The sequence below is a fragment of the Leptonotus elevatus genome, chromosome 15 (assembly GCF_054856555.1).
Source record: "Leptonotus elevatus isolate MCC_2025b chromosome 15, RoL_Lele_1.0, whole genome shotgun sequence".
In the NCBI taxonomy this organism is placed as follows: domain Eukaryota; kingdom Metazoa; phylum Chordata; class Actinopteri; order Syngnathiformes; family Syngnathidae; genus Leptonotus; species Leptonotus elevatus.
The window spans coordinates 18,189,197-18,213,030 of NC_141253.1; the positions used below are offsets into that span (position 1 = coordinate 18,189,197).

General features: G+C 38.5%; 3 protein-coding genes across 7 annotated transcripts in view; 1 reads left to right on the plus strand and 2 right to left on the minus strand.

Moving 5' to 3' along the window:
- Positions 1-1,043: 1,043 nt before the first annotated feature.
- Positions 1,044-5,262, minus strand: naif1 (nuclear apoptosis inducing factor 1). Its single transcript, XM_086097076.1, has 3 exons — positions 4,691-5,262; positions 3,181-3,231; positions 1,044-2,098 (listed from the first exon to the last, which is right to left on the minus strand). The coding sequence occupies exons 1-3, from the start codon at positions 5,133-5,135 to the stop codon at positions 1,545-1,547; spliced, it is 1,050 nt and encodes a 349-aa protein (XP_085953202.1). The 5' UTR covers positions 5,136-5,262; the 3' UTR covers positions 1,044-1,544.
- A 673-nt stretch (positions 5,263-5,935) lies between these two features.
- Positions 5,936-12,045, minus strand: pomk (protein O-mannose kinase). Of its 3 annotated transcripts, none has more exons than XM_086095813.1 (3): positions 11,992-12,045; positions 11,218-11,500; positions 5,936-9,491 (listed from the first exon to the last, which is right to left on the minus strand). In XM_086095813.1, the coding sequence occupies exons 2-3, from the start codon at positions 11,485-11,487 to the stop codon at positions 8,721-8,723; spliced, it is 1,041 nt and encodes a 346-aa protein (XP_085951939.1). In that variant the 5' UTR covers positions 11,488-11,500; positions 11,992-12,045; the 3' UTR covers positions 5,936-8,720. The 3 variants fall into 3 exon arrangements, with proteins under 3 accessions (XP_085951939.1, XP_085951938.1, XP_085951937.1); XM_086095812.1 differs by lacking the exon at positions 11,992-12,045 and adding an exon at positions 11,822-11,965; XM_086095811.1 differs by having other exon boundaries at positions 5,939-9,491; positions 11,921-12,036.
- Positions 12,046-12,404: 359 nt separating this feature from the next.
- The window catches only part of pam (peptidylglycine alpha-amidating monooxygenase), a 46,653-nt gene continuing 35,223 nt past the window's right edge, over positions 12,405-23,834 (plus strand). For 2 of the 3 annotated variants that reach the window (XM_086097300.1, XM_086097302.1), the window contains exons 1-6: positions 12,405-12,501; positions 15,764-15,864; positions 15,949-16,053; positions 16,663-16,786; positions 18,406-18,463; positions 21,567-21,654. In XM_086097300.1, the coding sequence (XP_085953426.1) occupies positions 15,959-16,053; positions 16,663-16,786; positions 18,406-18,463; positions 21,567-21,654 (365 nt within the window). In that variant the 5' untranslated portion in view covers positions 12,405-12,501; positions 15,764-15,864; positions 15,949-15,958. Of the gene's footprint in view, positions 12,502-15,763; positions 15,865-15,948; positions 16,054-16,662; positions 16,787-18,405; positions 18,464-21,566; positions 21,655-23,834 lie in introns of those variants that run through there. The other variant, XM_086097303.1, reaches the window with a different exon arrangement.

The window sequence follows — 23,834 nt, forward strand, 5'->3', positions numbered from 1 at the left end:
CACACCTAGGTTAAGTAAACATATCCCTGCGAATAGTGAAAAGCCACGTAAAATAGACAGTCATTATAAATCCATTGAATTTTCTTCCCTGGAGCTCTTTTAATAGGAGATAGGTGATAGGAATAAAAAAAATTGCAATGACTAATTGTAAATTATAGTCGATTAATAATATAAATCCTATTATCTACGCAGTTTAGTGATCTATAGAGCTATAGTGACCTCATAAGCACTACTGTAATGGGCTCAAAAGTAATAAATATCAATACCGTATATTTTTAGGTGAAAATGGTTCAACTTAATGTGCTGATGTACAAATGTATACAGCCATAAAAACATGAGCATTCATATGGTATTATTTAGCAATATGGTTAACAGATTAAATTTGATGATTATAAGACTACAAGGGCACATGGTAGACAAATGGTTAACATATCTGCCTCCTTTTTGAGGTTGGGGGTTGGAATCTGACCTTAGCCTTCTTGTGTAGTTCATATTTTTTGTGTGGGTTTTCTCCAAGTATGCCAGCTTCCTCCCACATTCCAAAAACTAGGGATGTTCGATATCACTTTTTTTCTAGACTGATACCAGTATGAATATTCACTCAACTACTTAATGATACCAATTACTGATACCACTACTACTTAACCCCTTATGATACACACAATTTAATTTAACACAATGATAGACCAGATTCTGAACAAAGACCTTTTTGTCTCTTGGATGTACATGAAGCTTAACCAATGAAAACAGCCACAGTGTAACACCAGCTACTGGCAAATAGGCTTACTCGATGTCATTTTTTTTTACTTCCAAGTTTCCGTGGCTGATATCGGCATCCTGGTATCAGTTATTGCCCATCCCTGCCCAAAAAATACATGGTTGTTCGGTTGAAGTCTCTAAATTGTCCGCTATATTAACAACTCTTACCCCAAAACAGCTGACATAGGCTCCAGCACACCTTCACCCTAGTGAGGATTTGCAATATAGAAGATAATACTACAACAATTTGAAGAATTGATTCAAAAATCATTGTTTTCAAAAGGTGGTTTTTGACTCCATTTCAGTGATTTTATGTCATAATGTAACTCACTTAACAGCACATATTAAGACATTTTCAGCCTTACTTTCCAACCTTTTTATCTAATTTACTTTCAAATTGAGGAAAAAAACTAAATAACAATTCAAGAGCTGCTTGACGACCATATACAGTGTATACATTCTTGATTATAAGCGATTAACTGTATTCCTTTATTTAAAACTGTTGTCACGTGTTTCCACTACTTCTTTGTTCGTGATTAGCGAACATGTATAAAAAAAAAAGAAGAAGAAAATACTTTGCTAGGGATGACCATTGGTATTCTGTATAAAAGTGTCAAGTTATATCCAAAGTCACGGTCAACTGATGTTAAAGCTAAAATCATATACATGCGCTTCCTAAGGCAACCTATAAAATGTTTTTAAAGGCTTGTTGACGTTTCTGTGCGGGGATTCCTCAGAAGAATGTACACGAGAGGCAGGTGGTGGTGCCAAGCAAATTAAAGAGTCTATTGTGTCTCCTCTTTGTGATGGGGAGCAGGTGGCGGTGTCGCAGGCCTGCTCTGTTCCTCTATTAACGCCCCATCAGGTGTCACTCCTGCTGCTGAGCTGTGCAAGTTTGTGACCTCAGACCCACTCTGCAGGAATTTGCGCAATTCTTTGAGAGTCGGCCTGAGCATCTGCACCAGTGCCAGCAGTGCCGCCTGAGTACCTTCCAAGGCTTGGGCTTGTCGCTCCTGCGCAAACGCCTGGGCCTCCTGGGAGTGACGCATCATCTGCAGCAACTGGTTCTGACCTTCCAGATGCTGGGCAATCTGTCGGATGTGGACGTTGGTGACTCTCTGCTCCTGCAGAAGTCGAGCCGAGTTGAGGGCGATGCGGCTCTTCAACTCTTGGGGTTTAGCGTGACCCAGAGGTGGAGGTGGTGAGGAAGCTGAGGATGATGCCAACACCTCCACTGGAGCCTCCACGGTTGCCACCACAGCGGGAGCTGAATCAGTTACGGTTGTGGTGCAGTACTCCACTACGCCTCCGTCCTCTAATGCATGGTAAGCTGCTTCAGCTGGAAAAAACAAACAAAAAATGATGGTCGTCTTCTACTCAGCTTTCGCCTTTACCCACCCTTGTTTTGGGGTTGTGGGGTTTTTTCCACAGCAGCAAAATGTGAAAACTAGACCACTATAAAATGTATATTTCCATTTTGCAATCCTAATTAATTCTAACTAGCCATGGCTGCTAACAACAAGCTCAGGCTCGGCTCCTTAATTCGAGGTAAGCATAGTGCAACTGAACAAAAAATGTTTTGCTGATCATCAGAAACCGTTTGAAAGAAGTTTATTTTGAAAATCAGGTGCACCCGCCTCTGTCCCTGTCAAAACTATCATCTTTGTCAAGTGATACAGGAAAAAATTAAGAGGAATATAATTTGTTTCCAAATGTGAACTGCCGGACAAATCTGGATTTTGAAAACCCTTTGTCAAGTGTTAAATCATTTGGGGGCCAATGGCAAACTTAGTCATGAGACCCTCCACATAATCAAATTCAAATAGACATTGCAATGTAGTAGATTGCAATTTTCAGAATTCAAAGGATGGAGAAAAAAAACTGTTTCCCTTCAGTTGGTCAGTAGGCTTCATTTTCTTTTTCTATGCATGTGTATATTTTATTTGTTATTTAGTGTCTAGATGTGCAGTTGATGTGATAAAGCCACAGATTTGTTTGCATTAATATTGTAATCTGACTGAAGTTATGACTTACTGACTTATGTTTCTGTCACAATTGTTTGGTAGAATTTTGTTAAGTTGACGCAGTGACTTTATTTTAACTTAACCAATAAGAAGACCAAAACATTTATTATTTATATATAGCTTATGTTTGTTAAAAAATACATGGGTGGACGACCTTGAAAAATAATAAATCACAATTGCAACATTGAGGGAAAAAAAACCTATATCTATGTTTTTCAAAATTGTTCAGCGCTATCGTGTACTGCAAAAACATTGAATAATAGTTTTTATTATCAATGAAAAGTGTAACTTTGAGAAAATGGTCCTATAAAATAGATACACTCCTTAAAATCCTCAGGGTTTTTATCTGACAAGTGAATCAGGGATGCAGATTATAGTGGCAAAAACAACAACTTACCATTCAGTGTTTTTGCTTCATCACAAACTGTTGCAGAAACTGCTGGAAGAGCTAAAATACAAAGAGACAGAGAGTAAACAAACGATCATGGAGCAATGACTCTTTAAAAAGTAAAATAATTAAAAATGTAAAGCAATGCATAAAATTAACTTAATTTGCCTTAAAATTGTTTAAGCTACAAAGATATGACTTCATTACCAACAAACAGTCTTTGTATCAATCTTTGAATATCATAAAGATACACACATATAATATTATTGTTTATATACTGTATATGGAGGTTATCCTTTCATCTATTCCAAAGCGACTGAATGATTTTGCCATCCACATATAAAAAAGCACAGTCTCTTGCCGCATGAACTGATGAAGCGTGCTCAGATGAGAGGCGGAATGGAATGTCTTCTAAGACAACCGGAAGAGTCCAGTTGCTATGGATTCAATACCCTGACAATGAATATTCATAGCCAGATATAGCGGTACATATATTAAAAAAATTAAATAATTTAAATTGTACTATTCCTTTATTATAGGCAATGTAATGAACACTGTGAATGGTGGGGTGACCCTCTAGCGCCCTCTGTTGACCAGCTGTCACTGCTTTCTATGAGTACATTATTATTGAATATGAATAGTGTTATGGATAGATCCAGGCATAACTGGTTGTAACACTACACAATACTGTAGTTTGCACTTTTAGTCCACCAACCAACTGCAATATATTATAATCCGTGTTCCAAGGCAAACAATATATTAGGGTTTGATGGAACATGCATCTTGACTGCCTTCTACTGGATGAAAGTGTCTACTGCGGCCATAACAAACAAGTCAGAGTTGGCTTTTTATAATGTCCAATAATTTATTATTGAACACAAACTAACTGTATTAAATTATTGATTTGATATTTACTGATTTACACTTTATCATTGTTTTCTGTACTGCTGTGATATTTCAAGTTTGCAGTGGTTTGTCAAATGACCCAAAACCTTGGCTAGTGGGGACTAAACATGTTTTATGAACAATTAAAAAATATTACAAGTTAAAATTTGCATGCCATTTTGCAGCAATTTTGTTGTTTTCACATCTGTTCAAAGGTGGTGAACTTCACACTTCTATAAGTAAGATGATGACAATAGAGCTGTAGTGTAAACCGCTCAGTATCACAAAAAGTTTACAAATAGGCCTACGTGATAAGCATGAAGCTATTTTCAATGTAAATCCAAGTAAGACGTGAACAAATTCAAACCTGGTACAATTTATGATTAAAAATCTCAAATAGTAAGCTGCTAAATGCATTAGACCATGTTTTTGCGTGTGTAAAATAAAAGGAATTTGGTACAATATTTAAATCATTTCTTGACGTGCCCACTTAAGTCGTGATAAAACAAAGCACACCAGTTGATAAAATTATTTCAGCACATCGATCACTGATCTTCACACTCTGGGCCGTACGTGTATACAGGAAATAAGGCTGCAAGTTACCCCTTGTGAATGCAAACATTTGCCAACTTACCCTCTGTGAGTGTGACGGTGGTGGTGGCGTTCGGTGTGACGGGCAAAGTGATCTCAGCATCCGAATCTCCTGCAGGTAAACTGATGATGGTAGCTTCCCCCAGGAGGTTACAGATCCTTTGCTGCATGGCAGTGAGAAGGACGGGAACGGGAGTGCAGTCGGTGGACGTCCCCTCTATCGCAGCCCGCGCCTGGGCCACTTTCCTTCGGACCTCCGTCTTCATATCGGACCACTTTTTCTTGACCTCAGCCAACTCTCTCGGACAGGTCGTGACAGCGTTCACCTTTTTGAGGATCTCCAACCATGCGTTGTTCTTTGCCATGTGGGTGACTCCAGCATTGAAGTGGTTAACCAGTGTGTGCTTTTGTTTCTCTATTTCTTCCACAATAATTTCAACCTCTCTCTCCGAGAAATTCATTTTTCTCTTTTTCGCGACCGACACCATAATTGCATTAAGTCCTCGTTTGGAGAAGTAGTTGTGCGTACTATACGCAAAAATAGTACTCAATTGATATGCGCAACGTAATGGCTTCCAGAATCGGCTTCTTCTTCCTACTAACTAGCGTACGTTAGCTAGCTCATTAATCCCGCCCCCTCATGATTTCATTGGTTGCATCGTTTGAAAAGCCTCGTTATTATTGGCTATGTAAAATGTCAGTTATTTAACAAGGCAAACAAACTATGTGATTCAAAGCCAAAGGGAGAAATAAACATCAACCACAGTGTTCACATTCTCGCTTTTGTTTGGGTTTGTACAGTAAATGACAAAAAAAAGAAAAAGAAAAAAGAAGTACCTGTATTCGGTTTAGACAAACTGCATGTACACAACTAAATCAGTTGGACATTAAATAAAAACAATAACAACAACAACAAAACGTGAGTACTAGTATTAAACAATCACTAATAGTATATTTTATCAAGATAAAAGTAAATCATATTTTTATTGGCTAGCACTAAATAAGCATACAAAATTTCTATGCACAACTCAGAAACAGTTAACCAACCTTTCTTGAGCCAATGCACTAATTTCTTTTTTATTTTAGAATGATAAAAATATTTTCTTAAATTTTACATAAAGGGGTGTAGATCAAATAGTCATTTCTAGCATCCATCTAAATTGTACAAAATAAACTCAATTTTATTTAAAAACAACAACTAAAACACACAGACAAGTGTTGACAAATCCTTCATTTAAAAAAAATTTTTTTTAACAGTTGTAGGAGGAAATAGATGAACAAACTACTCTTTGTCTTATATACTGAACATAAATCTGAAAATAAACATACTGTAAATGTAATCATTTACAACTACTGAAATGTAAAAAAATAAAATAAAAATGATGTAGAACATAAGGGGCTTTTTCTTGCCCTTCTTCATCACTTGTTCCCCTCCTCTTTATCAGATACCTCTACTTTCCTTCCTTTTCAATTATGTTCATCTCTCCTCCACTACTTTATTGATAATCTTCGCCACTCATCCTCATCCTCAATTTGCGACGGATGTGCTAACAACACGCTAAGAAACCCATCACATCAGCGACTACACTGTACATTTCTCTCGTTCTTGACTGGAGTGGGGTTGCATTTCCAAATAGTTTTATGAATATGTCTTCATCTGGACAAAAAAACAAATATCCCTTCTGCCAAGTGTTGGTTTAAACATTGTTGGACCACAGGGATGTCAGTTTGCACGATATTGGAAAAACATGTGATATGCCATGTTGACTATATCCATATCAATATTATTGTGAAATTGACACCTTGAGTTGAAATACATCGTGCTTTTTGTTTTGTTCTATATTTAGGTTTGGAAAAAATGTCTATTCCTCTTAATTTACACTCACTTTCCCTTAAAACATTTTTTTTATTTGCCTGTTAATTGGTAACATTTCATGATGGGCTTTATACATTATTTCAAGGCAGTTAAACGCATTCATTAAATTTTTAAAGTTTTTACTTGTATAAATAATGGATTAGTGTGGTCTCTGTATCCACACCCAAAAACGACACAAATAGCAAGTTTCTGTAGAAGAAAGATAGGTTTGGTGTAGGTTTTGCCAGCACATCCCTACACTTCAATGCAATAGGTCAGGTATGGAACAATCAATGAATTATAAAACAATAACAAAAGCATTTGTGTTCAATGATTCTTTTACCTTGTGTAAAATTGCTAAGGTTTGGGATACCTTAGATTTGACATGTTCTATATGAGTTTTCCATGTTAAAGGTTCATCAATAATAATACCTAGAAATTTTATTTCATTAGTCCTTTCTATTTCTATACCTTGAACAGTCAGTGTGGCTTCAGCATCTCCTTTTCTACAACTGAAAATTATAAATCTGTTTTTTATTAATATTTATAAGACAGTCTGTTGGCATTGAACCACTTCATAATATTCTCAAACTCTTTCTCTATTACTTGTAATACATTATATACTGTATATATTTTCCCGGCATAAAATAAATTGGTGTAGTCTGCAAACAAAATACATTTTAACCTGGCATTTGAAGTGTAGATTGACATTTGTGAGAACAAGACAAGACAAACACAATAGTATCCTTTTCTTTTTTTTTTGCTTGATTGCAAAGTTTTATTTCGAAGCATGGTGAGGTAGAGCTTCTGCTTCGGGTCATTGCGCAGTTCTCGTTATTGGCGGGTAAAGCATGAAGGCTTTGCTTCATCCATCCATCTATTTTCTTGACCGCTTATTCCTCACAAGGGTCGCGGGGGTTCTGGAGCCTATCCCAGCTGCCTGCGGGCAGTAGGCGTGTCAGCCAATCCAGGGCACACTGTGCCGAAATAGATTTGGAGCTTCGTGAACGAGGGACATGTTTTGGAGTAAAACATTCACTGTTTCAGCAATAATAGTGAAATTATTTAATATGATACTGATCAATGTATTATTTAAAGAGGAATGTTTGCGTTAATTCAAATTGCCAGTTGCCTACCCCCCGAATAAAATTAAATATTAGTAGGTGTGTGCCTAGCTAACGGGAGTACGGAAAAAGTTAAAAAACAAAAATAAATCTCCACAACAGGTTTTAGGCAGCTCCTTTTCACACTCACTATTGAAAATATTGTATACATAGCACTGACGATGCTGGAAGACATACATATATTTGCAAGCCACTTACACAACTTACTTGATGGTATAAGATCCAAACGTTCCAAATTTTTGAACGTTGCTTCTCACTGGTCACCATTACAAACGCACAAAACCCCATTCATTGATGTTCAATATTTTGGTGGTTATTACAATTTTTTAAAACAACTTTATTTATCAAACAATACTGGGATGATGCGTCATCAAACTGCAACAACTATTCATTATTCCACAAAGGTATGCGTATGTGCTGTCCACACTGAAACACAAGGGGCGGCATTTCGAGATCTACCCACTCTCTGGATCCCGGTTATGAAAGTGATCGCTTTCAGGCTCCACAACGGCGCATCCATGTGGTCGTAATGCCCGAACAGCAAAAAACTTGTGTGGCTACACTGAAACACTCTTTCGTGTAGACGGGGCTTTAGTTTTCACATTACATAACCTACTTTTATTAAACGTATTTCCCAACAAAACTCCATCCATCCATTTTCCAAACCGCTTATCCTCACTAGTGTTTTGGGCATGCCGGAGCCTATCCCTGCTGTCAATGAGCAGTAGGCGGGGTACACCCTGAACTGATTGCCAGCCAATCGCAGGGCACACAGATGAACAACCATTCACACACACAATCACACTTATGGACATTTTGAAGTGGTTAATTAGCCTACCATGCATGTTTTTGGAATGTGGGAGGAAGTAAACTCCCATGCAGGCACGGAGAGAACATGCAGTCTCCACACAGGGAGGCCGGAGCTGGAACTGAACCCTGCACCTCAGACCTGTGATATTGACATGTTAATCAGTGCTCCCACCGTGCTGCCCCCCAACAAAAATATCCAACCAAATAAAAACAAGTAAAACGTACTGAATATTGTAACCGTTAAAGGTTGTTAATACATGTAAGCCTACTTTTAAAATGAGATATTAAAGCATTTCTCTGAACTCAACGTTGTCTCTGATCATGTTGCTATAAACTGCCTTGTAAACCGTCAACACATTCAGGGCTGATGGGCGGAGTTTAGGGTCTTCTGCCTTACATTCCTTATGAATTTGAAAAAGATGAAAGAGGATCAAATCTCCTTCATCCACTCTTCCTATCACAAACTGTACAACATCCGGGATCTTCCAGATATCTGTCATTTCATCATACCCATGCATGAGATCATCTGAAAATGACTTCCCTATGTAATTGAATGGCCACAGCTGCTCAGGCGCCACAAAGTGACCGCTGAGCTCCCTGTGGCCGCATTTCACCAGCAAGCCCCTGGATGAGTCCACCTCAGGCAGCGCATCCAGGTCATTCACCACCAGGTGAAAGTCATTTGTGAGCAGAAACTGCGACAGAGTTTTCTCCAGGGTGTTGGAATCACACATCACCCTCTTACCAGCTGGGCTGTTGTGGAGGTAATGGAGAATGGAAACGTAGTCTATCGCCAACAACAGCCGCGTCTGCCAAGTGTTGCGATGTTTTTGCTGCTCCTGTGCCAGAACTGCGTTCAAATTGATAAGTGAGCCCAATGGCTGGTACTCTGTGACCAAGGTATGGTCTTCAAGGCAAAATCCCACCAACTGTGCCACCAGGGGACCTTGCAGTGCCTTTAGCATTGACAATCCGTGGAGAAAATCCTGAGAGTAATCCAGAGATGACAGTTTGGACACAGCTACCTTTTGTCCTTTCCATTCTGCCAAGTAGACCTATGGGGTGAAAAAAACGTGTGTAAGCGATTAACATGTACATGACTGTTAACATTTTTACTTTCCCAGATATGAGCACATACCATATGCTGTACTTGGAGTGTAAACCTATCCTTAAATATGTTTGTTATGGTGTTAAATAATTACGGTTGAGAGACTGAAATCAGAGGATTTGGACAATTTTAAGTTAAACAATGGCTCAAACGATTACTCAATTAATAAAATTGCTGTCAATGAATTTGATAATCGATTAGCTGTAGATTTTTTTTTATACCCCTAATATACAGTGCCTCTGGATTGGCAGACCGGGGTGGTGGTCCCCCAGGGTGTGTTCTAACTATAGAGGGATCACACTCCTCAGCCTCCCAGGTAAGGTCTATTCAGGGGTGCTGGAGAGGAGGGTCCGTCGGGAAGTCGAATCTCGGATTCAGGAGGAGCAGTGTGGTTTTCGTCCCGGTCGTGGAACAGTGGACCAGCTCTACACCCTCGGCAGGGTCCTCGAGGGTGCATGGGAGTTCACCCAACCAGTCCACATGTGCTTTGTGGACTTGGAGAAGGCGTTTGACCGTGTCCCTCGGGGAGTCCTGTGGGGGGGTGCTTCGGGAGTACGGGGTACCGAGGCCCCTGATACGGGCTATTCGGTCCCTGTACGACCGATGTCAGAGTTTTGTCCGCATTGCCGGTTGCCCTTTGTCACCGATTCTGTTCATAACTTTTAGGACAGAATTTCTAGGCAAAGCCGAGGCGTTGAGGGGGTCCAGTTTGGTGGCCTCAACATTGCATCTTTGCTTTTTGCAGATGATGTGGTGCTGTTGGCCTCTTCAAGCCGTGATCTCCAACTCTCACTGGAGCGGTTCGCGGCCGAGTGTGAAGCGGTTGGGATGAAAATCAGCACCTCCAAATCCGAGACCATGGTCCTCAGTCGGAAAAGGGTGGAGTGCCCTCTCCGGGTTGGGGATGAGATCCTTCCCCAAGTGGAGAAGTTCAAGTATCTTGGGGTCTTGTTCACGAGTGAGGGTAGGTTGGAGCGCGAGATCGACAGGCGGATCGGTGCAGCATCTGCAGTGATGCGGACTCTGTATCGGTCCGTTGTGGTAAAGAAGGAGCTGAGACGAAAAGCAAAGATCTTGATTTACCGGTCGATCTACGTTCCTACCCTCACCTATGGTCACGAGCTGTGGGTCGTGACCGAAAGAACAAGATCCCGGATACAAGCGGCCGAAATGAGTTTTCCTCCGCAGGGTATCTCGGGTTCTCCCTTAGAGATAGGGTGAGAAGCTCGGTCATCCGGGAGGGACTCAGTGTCGAGCCGCTACTCCTCCGCGTTGAGAGGAACCAGTTGAGGTGGCTTGGGCTTCTGGTTCGGAAGCCTCCTGGACGCCTCCCTGTGGAGGTGTTCCGGGCATGTCCCACCGGCAGGAGGCCCCGGGGACGACCCAGGACACGCTGGAGAGACTACGTCTCTCGGCTGGCCTGCGAACACCTTGGGATCCCGTCGGAGGAGCTGGCTGAAGTGGCTGGGGAGAGGGAAGTCTGGGCTTCCCTGCTAAACCCCACCCCGGATAAGCGGTAGTGATGGATGGACCCCTAATATATAACAGAATTTTAAGATTCTGTTTGTGTTTAACAGATGACACATGAAATGTGAGTTTGATTATGCGTTTTGTTAAGTGTCGGTGCAGTTTACACTCTGGTGGTAGATTTTGAGAGGTCACAACTAATGTACCTTTTTCACTGCCCCCTGGCCGATGAGCTTCAGCTTGCGCACTTCCTCTTTTATCAGAGGACATTGAAGCCAGGGGGTGCAGTTCTTCATTGTCGGCATTTTAAAGTGTTGAGCCACACAGCCGGTATGGGTGATGACTGGTTGTCCATCTGACTGATACACAGACTCCAAATACAGGTAGATCAAGATGTTGATGAGGAGTAACGTTGCAAGGCAGATCGCCACCACTGGAGTACTCTGGTAGAATGAAGTACTGCTTCGACGACCCATGTTGCACAGCAACCTTAACACAGACAAGACAATTACATAGCAGTATCTGCAGTCATCAAAACATTGCAAAATCTCAACAGTTACAACTTCTAGTTGATAGTAAAACAGACTATGACTATTTTCTGTTGCTTTTTAATGTATCAATTTGTATCAACTGTTTTTTTTTAATAAACACATATGTTGAAAAGATTCGTCATATCCACGTTTTAGTGCCTCACTTTTTTGACAACAAAAAAGGAGAAAAACGGGAGTACGGAATAACCAACACAATCACATACTTAAATACAACATAGTGGGGATCTGTATGTGGTGTATATTAAGATATTCAGCTAACCGTAACAGGAGTGTAACTTGCAAACCCAGACTGTCTTCTTGAAAAATAGGAAAGCACCGTTTAATATAGGTAACCGACGTAAATTTTTGTTTTACTTACAATCCCGTCGGATCACATGGTAGTCAAGTCACAATACACATAAACCATTTACAACCTGTTCGTTACATTACCAGAAGCGTAAGAGAAAGCTTGCATTTCACTGACAACAAAACCGGAAACATACCACCATTTCCTGTAAAATATTCACATGAAAAGCATTACTATGGCTTTGTCTTTCGTAAGTGGTTTTTAAAAAGTATATTGTTGTTGTTCTTGTTCTTCTTATTTGTTGTTGTTGTTTTTTTAAAGAATTGTCACGGCATTCTACCTTTGGTTATAATTTTAAATTCTTAATAAATCAAAACGCCAGGTTAGCAAGAAAACATCTGTTTAGCATTACACTGCGGCCGCATATTTTATGCAGCCCCGAGAGCATCCAGCAATCTTAATGCATTATTAATAACAATTAGTAACTGGAATTGAATCCAACGCAGAGAAAAAGACGGTTGCGAATTATGATTTTATTTTGAAACATAAGGAAACCGGACGGATTTGTGTATGCTACTGACAAGATAAAACCGATGTCATGACGAAAGTTGCCGTCATAATATAGTCGATAGGAGGATATCTACGGCGTACAGGTAAGCAACCATTCGAAATTTACAAAACCTTAGTAGAACAACTGTCGTCTGTCCAAGCATAGAAGCATTCTTACGAAGCCAACAATTGATGCATATCTTCCATGCAAATTAATTGGCTGCTATGGCATTTTTTAAACTGTCAAAAGCTATTTTTTGTCAAATGCCATAAATGCTTGCACTTACATGGCGTTTATGATATGATTCATAATGGATTCGGAGATGGCATTGATTGCTCGTATCAATTCATACGCTCACTCGAGGGGATAAGGCGGCTATTTTGTAGCATACAGTCAGTTCCTGTTTATTTGAGGCGTGACGTCTCAGAAATGGCACACAATTAATACATTGCCATTGATGAACAAGCTGAAATAAAACCAAACAAAGTGTTTTGTATTTCATACATTAGTATCGCGTTTAATGTAATCTGTTTATTTTGCAACCAATTCCAGCTTCAGGTTGTAGCTACAGGTTTGATTGTCTGTGGACCACTTTAGCAGTAAATGAAACCACATCGAGATGCAGGCGTGAAAGTTCGCTTGTGTCATCGGTAGGTATGTGGATTGTCTTTGTGTTTATTCGTGGTCGTGGACTACGTGCTGTGTTCCATGATCGGACTCAGCCTTGTTTCCATAGTTTCCTCCAGTCTTCTCCCATTTGGCTGTGATGTCAGAACATTACTGTGCCTCCTCCCCGTTACTTCCACCTGACTGTTGTTAGGGATGAGTCACGGAGTGAGTCATACTGATATTTACATTGCTGATTATTGTTGTCATTGGCATAATCTGTGTTTGATTCAAAATCCGCATACATTGTATGTCGGATAGTTCATGGATTTTATCATAACCAATTTTACTGGGCTAGTGTACAAACAAAATTCTCTCTTAAAATGCTCTTTAACAGCTGTCATGGGTTATTAGATTGGTACACTCTCCTTCACGAGCAGAGAAGACCCATCTATAGGTGTTAAGAAGGGCTCGCACCTGACCCTGCTCAGCTAAGGGCAACAAAGACAGATCTAAGTTTTCAATCTGATTCTGAACTTTAGGTGCAGTTGTCCTGAGTAGCAATTCCTCCTCCATAATAACAGATTTAAATTCGAGAACCGCTGCTGTTTTGTCTAAACCCCCCAAAAACTATGAAACACGTCTCCGCCCTTATTATCTCACAGCAATAGATCCTGCCGACAACGCCAAAATTGTGGCAGGACAGACATGAAACAGAGTAGATTTGATCATTTTGAATGAAAGGCTTTGTTGCTGGAAATGGCAAGGAGACGTGTTTCAATGCCTCAGAGACATTTATTTGATTAACAATTTAGTTAATAAGAAAAGTAAAATAACCAACGTCAGGTCTGAGACCAAGTGCATTTAGCGGGCTGGGGCTAACGAAAAAAAAAACTACAAACACAAAGGCAAGGAACCCAGTGAATTCACTCATCTCAAGGACACAGCAAACTAGAAGAAAACCCACACCATGCAGATCACCAGCACCGCCACCACCGGCCAACAGCACTGTTGTGTGCCGAGTAATTCAGGGAGTCATTTATGAAACGTGATTCGTTATGTGCAATAAACTTCACTCATGGCATGTGAACTTGGCACGCTTCATGAACAGACCCATAAGTGTTTGTAGTCATGTTGGACTTTGACCAATTAATTGGGGAAAAACAGTGCTTTCCATATATGGCAACACAAAATTGGTTACTATAATAAGTGTATAAAATTTGAATTCAAATATAATTGTAATGGAGGATCCCCCATAGTACTGGGGTAGGCATAGGTGCATTGTGTATATCCAAGTCAGTTATACAGGGAGAAAATATTGTTTAGTGACACTAACCAACAGATTTGTTTTTCTGTGTCAAAGATATTTTAATGGTTTCTGGGTAATTCTGGGCTGCTGAGTCAAAATGACGTATCTTTGAATTTGCTGTTGTTTTTAAGATATACATTTTTTGGATAATTAGTTGATAACTTATGTGCTTTTGACAAGTCTACGAAATGTACTTTCATTGTCAAAACCTCTTACCTCCAAAATTGTCACTTTTCAGGAGACCCCCAAAATGGCATGTTTGTTCAACCATTATTATTGCATATTCAAAGAGAACAATTCATTTTCAACACTTTTTATTGGTTATTTTTTTTGTAAAAAAAATTACACCCTCACGTGTGGACTGGCCAAAAGTATCGATAAAAAAAAAGAAGAAGCCAAATTGTGACTTTGGTTTAACCACGACACCAGCAATTTGTTTACTGCTAATGTTGCCTAATTATCTGAATTTTTGCTTGATTTGCATACAGAAACGCTCTACAATAACGATTGCCGTCTTTTACGATGTAGCATAGGAATGAGCAAATACTGTATGGTTATGGGTGTTGAAAAAAAATCGATTCGGCAATATATTACAGTGCGCAATTCTCGAATCAATTCCATATGCGGCCAAATCGATGTTTAAACATCAATTTTTAATGGAACTATTCAACAAAACGTCTTACTTAGGGTTAGAGTTCACACTTTAAGTATGGAAGAATGTTATATTAATGGAACATTAAGCCTTAATATTTTATTTCAGTGCTGTTCAAACATGAAAGAGACCGAAACCTTTTTGTTAAATGCAGTGGCTCAGTCATAAGCCTGAAGTTTCAGATAAATGCATTTTCATACAAATCTTACAGTGTACATGTACAAGTTTACTCATTAGTATTTTCTAAATTTGAGTTAAAAAAAATCGTAATAATCAATTTATAGATTTGTATTGGGATTAATCGGCATCGAATCGGGACCTATGAATCGTGATACGGATCGAATCGCCAGGTACTACACAATTCACACCCCTACTGTATGGATATGGAAAAGACAGATATAGCCTTATCAAAGTTGTTGCATAAACTTGCGTAATTAGCACTATTTTAAAGCAAAAATATGGACTATCTAAATGATTACAGCCAATTCTGAAAAAAAACAATGCAATTTTTGAACCAAAATGTGTTGACCAGTCTAATAAAAATAATAAAAAATAAAAAGTAATAGTCCCCAGGCTCCCCATCACATCAACATTTATAAGCGCACAACGAGTCTCCCATCTTTTGAACAAACTTCAACAGTCTTAAAATAAACATTGCATGTGCTATTGGACATATTTCATACCACACGATCATCTTTATTACCTTGGAAGTACAATATATATATCATTAATGACTGACATTGCCTTTACTTTGATATGGAGTAATAATGTGTAGACTAACTGCATCTTCTTGCCTAGTTGGTGGAGCCCCCAACCAACAGCTCAACATGCCAATAGAGTGAATGCCTCCTCCTGCTGCGCTTCCCTCATCTCCTGGCTGTTCAAGCAAAGTGGGCAAGGTAAGTAGTTGTTACAGAATCTTTCCTTTGCAGTTTCATCTGTTCCATAGGTCGTGGCTGACAGCTGTTGTTTCATGTTTGCAGGACCACCACCATGATGGGTCACCCTGGTTTATGTGTGATACTGCTTGCATTCATTTGTAACAGTTATGGCCAAGAAGCATTAAATCAACTTTATAGGTCCAAAAGGTAGGGGAAAAATCTGGTTTATTTTTTTCCCATCTTTGTGAGGATATATTTTGTAGTACTACTTGTATGTTTTCGTCTCTTATTGGTAAACAAAAAAAAAGCATGAACAGATGTTAAGAGTGGCTTGTGCCGTGCAGTAATCCCTTTGCATTTACTCCCATTCAGATTTACCACTCCTAATTTTATAGCAATTTTGTGAATGTTTTTATTATTATTATTATTTTTACCCCTTAGCTTTTATTTACATCTATAGAAGGCTCCTTTGACCGCATGTTCTCTTGACAACAAAATCTTTCAAATGCAAACACCACACCTCAAATCAACTTCAGGTCGTTTTTGTGCTTTATGACAGACGGAAGGAATTGTCCTTTTAGGCAATTGTCCAATTACTGTACTGTTGGTCCCTTGTAAAATAGGATGGCATATGCTAAGAAACTCCTAAACCTTTCATCCAGTTTGAATGTGGATACCAATGTCCATTAAGTAACTAATCGGAATATTTTTATTTAACAGGTAAAAAACAAAACTTGTGTCAGTGTTCAAATATGTTTGGACGTAACTGTCGTAGCCGTACATAAATTTCATCTACTGTATTTGTCTGTCCGTAAGGATTCAGGAAAGTGCTGGATCAGATTCCAGCAATTGTTTGCCAAGTGCAAATGGGCCACCGGTCTCCACAAACTCCCCCAACTTCTCTATGGATCTTCGGATGCCCGGTGTCATTCCAGCTAAGGTAGGGATGCTGTATTGAAAAACCCAACTGTACAAACCTTCACCTTCAATTGTAGAGCATGGGTAATCAACAGTTCCGCAGCAAATCGTTTAAAAACCCTGTAAGTGTAAAGTTACAAAAAAATGTCTTGGTAATTTGCCAGGCTGGTACAATTTCCCCCTCCTCTGCCACTGTTAAAATTCAGCAGGCAGTTGGCAGAATTGTGGCCGACTGTGAAGGGGCCACAGTATCACGATGCACCCATCCCCATGGATGATTTTTATATCCATATATCCAAAGGGAGCACCTTTGGCTATGCCTTCCACTGCCTTGCAACATGCACCGCCGGCGTAAAAAAAAAAAACTAGCCGAAATAACATAAAACTTAAGGGAAAATTTATTTTTTGGGGTTGTAGGCATAACTTGATAGCTAACTGCACGCTGCTGTGGTAGAAATGGGCCAAGTTATTAACACTAACAAAGCCACTTCAGTTAGTTTTACTCAAGTCAAGTAATTATTATACAGTAATTGTATTTTTTATCAGCAACAGGGTAACCGAAGTTTACCACACTACAACATAGAATATATTGAAAGCTTGTTCAGCTCAGTATTTATGTAGTGGGGGAGGGATGACTCATGCCAGAGGCCGGATTGGCCCCATTATAGCCACATACAAAAAATCTGATGAGAATTTAGTGGTATATCTTAGAAATTCAGTACTTAATTGTTCTTTGTCTTTGCATGTTTTCAGCACTTATCTTCAAATGCGTATAATGTATTAAGAAAGAAGTCACAATAATAACTTTACATGGTCTTTAAATCTTGCAGGGATTCTTTAAAAGGCTTTAAGCCTTAAGTGACAAAACGACAGGTGCACGTTTTACTGTCCGAATGGAGTTTATAGACAAAAAGTACCATACAATTAGACTGAAAAATTAGATTGTAAAATTCTTCACAATTTCCCGACAGAAATTAAAGATCCAGACGGACACAAATGAGGCAAACATTTCTTGAACACACTAATTTTGTCAATAACCTGAAACCAAGGGAACAGACGGAAGCAGCACGTTAAGATTGCTAGCGGACGTGCAGCGAAACTAATAGAGGAACAGAACATAAGATCAACCTGTTAGAAATCATTTTCAAGTCACTATCACTTCTTATAGAGAAAAACGTTTCCACATTGTGTTGACTTTTTATTGCGGCATGTCACATTGGCGATTGATTCGATGATTCAAGTGTTAGGCTGCTTTCAAACCACTTCACTCGTGTTATGTAGCCAGAACAACACTTTGTTGTTGTATTTGTGTTTTATTGGCAGTGTTTGGAGTAACACTTTGCAAAACTAGTGATTTACAAACACATTACGTTCATCTGCAGTTAAGTAATGCACCACACTAGGTGCCTTGGGTCACACGACGGTACACACCGCAGCTGATCATTTATATTTATTTATATATATATATATATATATATATATATATATATATATATATATATATATATATATATATATATATATATATACACATACATACATCAGTAACAGCCACTTAAACTAAATTAGGTTTTATTGAAGACTATTACTGGAAATTCTGTATCTCTAAAATCGTATTTATTTTTATTTTTATTGTTTTAGTCGGACACTTACCTATGCATGGCATTTCGTGTGCCAACTAGTCATGCTGCATATGTCGGTGAGTATAATTTTTATCAAGCACCTATTCAAAAAATACTCTTTTTGCAAATGTGTTGCAAGTTCTACTGGTTGACTTACCGTATGTTATCTTTGTTGTAAACCAAATGTATTACAAATTATAGCAACAGTACAACAAGTTATCTAATATGTGACAACGTTGATGTGAAAATCATAAAATCAAATCAAAATAGTCATGTCAGTGACTATAAGTGACTTAATTGTCAGTAAAAATGACTCTACTGTTTGTAAGACAATGATATTTCAATTCATCAGACCTTAAAGCTGCATTAATCGAGTTGAAACTTTTTACACACAACTGTCACCTCTGGACTAAAGTGTAAATGCAACCTGAACCAGCCTCCATGATGCTCGTGAGTCATGCATGAGCTCCGCAAGCCTGTATGAGCACGAGCGAACAGAAACTCCTCTGGCAAGAGGCCACTATTTCCAGACTAGCAAAGATTATTTCAACTGATAGAATGATAGAAAGATAATAATAAGACAATGATAGAGCAATTCTGAATAAATTGCATGCACAGATAATCACATTTTATACTGTGATATAGTGCGGTTGCTTGCGAGAAATTTATTATTATCTAGTATTATTTTAGGCCATGATACTGTAGTTCGAAAACTCAATAAAGCTCTAATTAATTTGTTTATCATAATACTTCAAATCAAGCAACTAAAAATGAAGGCTTTATTTCAAGCGTATTCTTGAACGCATTGGAAACGTGTGTTTGTTCTGTTTATATAAACTGTTGACTGGAAAGATGCTGAAGTTGCGTACAATACTGTGACGTCTCACAAGAATGCTGCCAGCAAACTTTGTTGGTAATCTCCCCTTTTCATTTGTATACACTTAACCGGCTAGTAGCTACTGTTGGCCGCGGCCGACGCCGAAAACAAGAAACTAAACTTGCGAGCTGAATTAGCACACAAGCTAACAACAACACGTAGCTATGAGTCAGTTCTCCCTGCGAGACATGCGATGCAGACAACACAATATGCAACACAGTAACACTTATGTAACAGCCATACACAGATTGTGTCCTATAGATCAGATTTATAACGCTCATAAGCATTATTAGCTTTTGGTTTCCACCTTCATTTGTCCTCATTATTGTGTACAAATTACTTTGACGTTTGTTATCATATCTTAACTTCTCAGTAAGGAAGCCAACTGTCACTGTCACTGCTCCGATGTTTACACGAGTCCTCTGTCTGCGGCTTCTGCGTCTATCAGATACATTTTTGGCTCGTTTTGTCGTGCTGGATAAAACTTCTCCTTTCTTCTATTTTGGCGGGTCCGTGCCAGCTGTGCTCGAACGCGTCCTTTTCTTACTCCCGGCAGATTCCATACTCATCAATGTAAGAGCTTGCACTTGCAGTCGTGTTATTTATCTCAGTGTCTCAGGGTGAGCACTTCTTCTTCTACGCGGTATGGCGCAGAAGTGGCAACTTATATATATATATATATATATATATTTTTTTTTTTTTTTAGCATTCCAGCAATACATTCAAATCACGCAAAAAAGAAATTAAAACAACAATGTGGAAGTGAAAAAAGTAAAGAAATTGAAACTCTACCTGGAGATGGGAGCGCGCATGATGTCACATTCTTAGCATTTTCGTCCCGAATGCCTCTATTTAGAAGAGCGTTTATAGGCTTATCAACACAGTTGTTGTAAACTCGTTAGGGCTTGCTCTACACATCAGGGCATTGCTTCTGCATATAGATGTGTAAAAATCTGTAATTTTAACATTGAAACTTGCTTAATGCAGCTTTAACACATTTTCCCATATTTGTTTGAAAATGTGTTTTTTGTTCTGATGAAAGCATGGTTGAACTTTTTGGCCATAATTCCAAAAGGTGGATGTATCATTTCTGTTCAAACATGTACAATTATTCTGTGCTTTCTTGTTTGATGAGACTGCTGTCTATATATCAGTCTCATCGGTCTCCTCGTGAATCATGCCCGGGACGCCGGCGTGTGACGTTATCGTGACGTCACTGCGAAATACCGGGGTTTGCAATAAAATTATTTGCTTTCTGTTTCTGAGCAGTCTGAGGGTGCAGGGATGTTCCAGTTTGAAGGATTGTATTTTTCTATAATTATTATTAATATTATTGTTGATGAGTAAAATGTGATTATGATGGAGAAAGCAGCTATTATTAGAATTAATTTGCTTAGGGGAGGGGCCTGGGTGGCCATCCTCTGTGTGAGACAGGATGTATACAACAGTAGAACATTTAAGAAAGAAAAAAAAAAAGTGAAAAAAAAAAATTATTACTTCAAAAAAGAAAATTTATCTGCCAAAAGAACAAGAAATTTTTACTTAACATTTATTAATGTAAGATTTTGAAAAATAAGACATTTAATACTAGGCCCTTATCAACCACAGTGGTCTTGAAAATAGTATTTTTAGACTAAAAACAAGTAATGTTGACTTTTTTCAAGCTGTAGTAAATGGAACTATTTTCTTAAAATACACAAGTATTTTTTTATGCTTGGATAACTTTGCCTGAGTGTCAAGCAGGGAGGTACCACGTCCCATTTTCATTGCCTTTTGTATGACCCAGCCAGGTATTGAACCCAAAACCACTCTACCGCTAGACCACTAAGCTGGTACTCTATTTAATGGAAAAAGGAAAGACGAGCTTAGTAAATATGACAAAATAAACCCAATTACTACTAGACTAGATTACTTATTACTAGATTATGCAAAATCTTCAATTTATGAAACCCCAGTTCAGGGCCTTTAATGTTGGTTATTTGTCATCTTAAAATGTGGAAAGTGCTTATTTTAAGCCTCACACTACTTAAAACTGGCTATTAACACTCAATGCCAAGACTGCATGATCAAATAAGACAATTAAGTAATAACTGTCTTAAAATAAGCACAATGATCTTGTCTGACAATTTAATTTTAAGTAAAAATAACTTGTCAAAGCAAAATAAGCAAATTTAAATTGCAAGTGAGTTTGAAACACCCTAATTTTGGATAAGAAAGCCACAAAATCCTTCAGCTACGCTATACTTTATTATAGACATTTTGAACCCTGTTACATTTTCTAACCAAATGTTTTTCTTTCTCAGTGGACTTCATACCCCAGGCTAGTATGAGCACAGTCCATCACATGCTGCTGTTTGGATGCAATTCTCCTGTCTCCACCACCAACTACTGGTAATACCTAATTTGATGCTTGTTTTTCATGTAAACACATGAAAATTGCATATTCTTATCATTATTACGGCTGAACTATTTTTGACTATCTAGCTAGTTATTTAAGAACCTCCATCTTAACTGGTTGTTTACACTTGCACTTATGCACTAATCTACTACTCTTGTATCAAACCATGCACTTACATTGCCAGAAAATGGTCCCTCTCGCTTTCACACTTAATATAATCATATTATACATAATATAATCTCACATGCAAAACAGCTGAGATGACTTGCCAAAAAGCTTGAGTTTTGTCTCATCTGTCCAAAGGACTTCCTCCCAGAAGCTTTGCAGCTCACAATAGGCATTTTGTCAAATAACAAAATATATGGTGCAATAAAGAATCGGTTGTGCAATAAAATACTGATTTAAGGCTACAGGGCTCTATGGTGCACCCATTGTAGGTGCCCAGACTCCCTAATTTCACAATGGTGCAACTGGAAAAAAAATCTGAGGTTGCACCAGTACAACCAAACCCGAAATAGGAGGAAAAAAAGGCCCTCGGCATTGAATGAAAGCCTAACTTCGGTTTGGCAATGGACACACATCTCATGGACTCAACCAATCAGAGAGAGTGAAGGGCAAGAATCCCTTCTGATTGGATGTGGTCCAGATATTTCTGTACGTTTTTAACTTTATTGAACACTGTAAAAAAATGAATACATCACTGTAAGCATGCGCGTTTGTGTGTCGTACACTTGAAAAAGCGCTTTACGCTGTTAGAGAGATGAGACGCTTGGCCAGCCTGGAAGATTGCGAGTGGAAAAAGCCACGGATGCTAAAATCAAAACTATCATACAACTATTGCCTACTTCTTTGTGAAAAATCTTAAGTTATGGCCAGATTCGTCCAAGACCCATAACGAAAGCTCAGACACTGAGCCATCAATTTCACAGGTTATATCAAGCCTTACTCCAGAAACAGCATCTGTTAATGCAGTGGTTCACAACTTTTTTTAAGTGACGTACTCCTCTGTGAAATATTCTTTCAAAGCATTTCTGATTGAGGAAAGAAAAAAAAAAGACTTAAGACCGAGTGCTGTGTTGTTGTCATTGTCTGATTTATTAAACTTTGGAACGATATTGTATTAATGTGGTCTCTTGAACTATTGAGAAATAAAAAGATGTAAGAAAAAAATAGAAAGATGTAATTATTTTAATTATAAGTATAGATTTGTGCATGAAAAAATTTGTAACATTAAGTGACCTGTGTGAACAGTGTGGTGTAGGTTGTGCCAGTAGTCAAAATTCAGTGGGGTAAATTGTGCCATTGATAACTGAAGTGAAAAAGATCATTTTAATCTAAAAAATGATAATGCTATCTTAAAGGAAGACAAATTCAATACAGAACTTTGATTTGCAGGTTTCAGAGGCCTATTATTCTTTCATTATTTTTCTTTTCCTGTTCAGCCTTTTTATCTTTTCTTTCTTTGTGAGCCTTCTCCCACTCCATCTTCTCTGGTGTGTCAGTCACGATTCTTGTTTTCACTTTCTTTTTTTCTTTCTTCTTTTTTTTAATACATAACCCAAGTGAGCAGAACAACCAGATTTGTCACTTGGTGAGTGCTCAGGAGGGTTAGCCTGAGTAATTTTTTTTCTTATCCCTATTTTATTTGTATGGCCATCCTGCAGATTTGTTTCTCCTTTCCAACCTGACGTATGGTCTTCCCCTCTTTCACTGCTCTTTCTAACTCCTCAAGAGGAGTTTAAACCGTGTCTGTCCTAATTTTGTCTGGTGGCATGATTCATTTTGGTCAAAAATTAAGAATGGCACATACTTTTAGTGATCAAATATAAGAATACAGTTTACAACAACAATAAAATACAATAAAGTAATACAGAGTAAATAAACACAATTTAGGGGAACTTAACCCAGGTCCTTTGGCACAAATTACCCCAAGCCCACCTTTTTGGGGAAAAAATGCATCCCCCAGCTGTTTTGAGCCAGCATCATGCTAACCATATAGACTCATGATGTAGCTTACTAAAGCACTAAAACATGTGTGAACTGTTTTCAAAGTTGTCTATTATTGTTCAAACACAGCCATAAAAAAACCTTAATCATAGAAATTTTACTTTGGAGGACAAAAAAAGTGTTTCTTGAACTTATACGCGCTTACCTCTAAAGCCATGTGTCTCCC

Bases quoted from the DNA above. Each gene is read 5' to 3' on its own strand.
- naif1 (XM_086097076.1), bottom strand. From the start codon at position 5,135: ATGGTGTCGGTCGCGAAAAAGAGAAAAATGAATTTCTCGGAGAGAGAG. The intron at 3,232-4,690 runs GTAAGTTGGCAA...TTTGTATTTTAG, and splicing joins CACCGTCACACTCACAGAGG to CTCTTCCAGCAGTTTCTGCA. The intron at 2,099-3,180 runs GTAAGTTGTTGT...TGTTTTTTCCAG, and splicing joins TGAAGCAAAAACACTGAATG to CTGAAGCAGCTTACCATGCA.
- pomk (XM_086095813.1), bottom strand. From the start codon at position 11,487: ATGGGTCGTCGAAGCAGTACTTCATTCTACCAGAGTACTCCAGTGGTG. The intron at 9,492-11,217 runs GTACATTAGTTG...TTCACCCCATAG, and splicing joins GCCAGGGGGCAGTGAAAAAG to GTCTACTTGGCAGAATGGAA.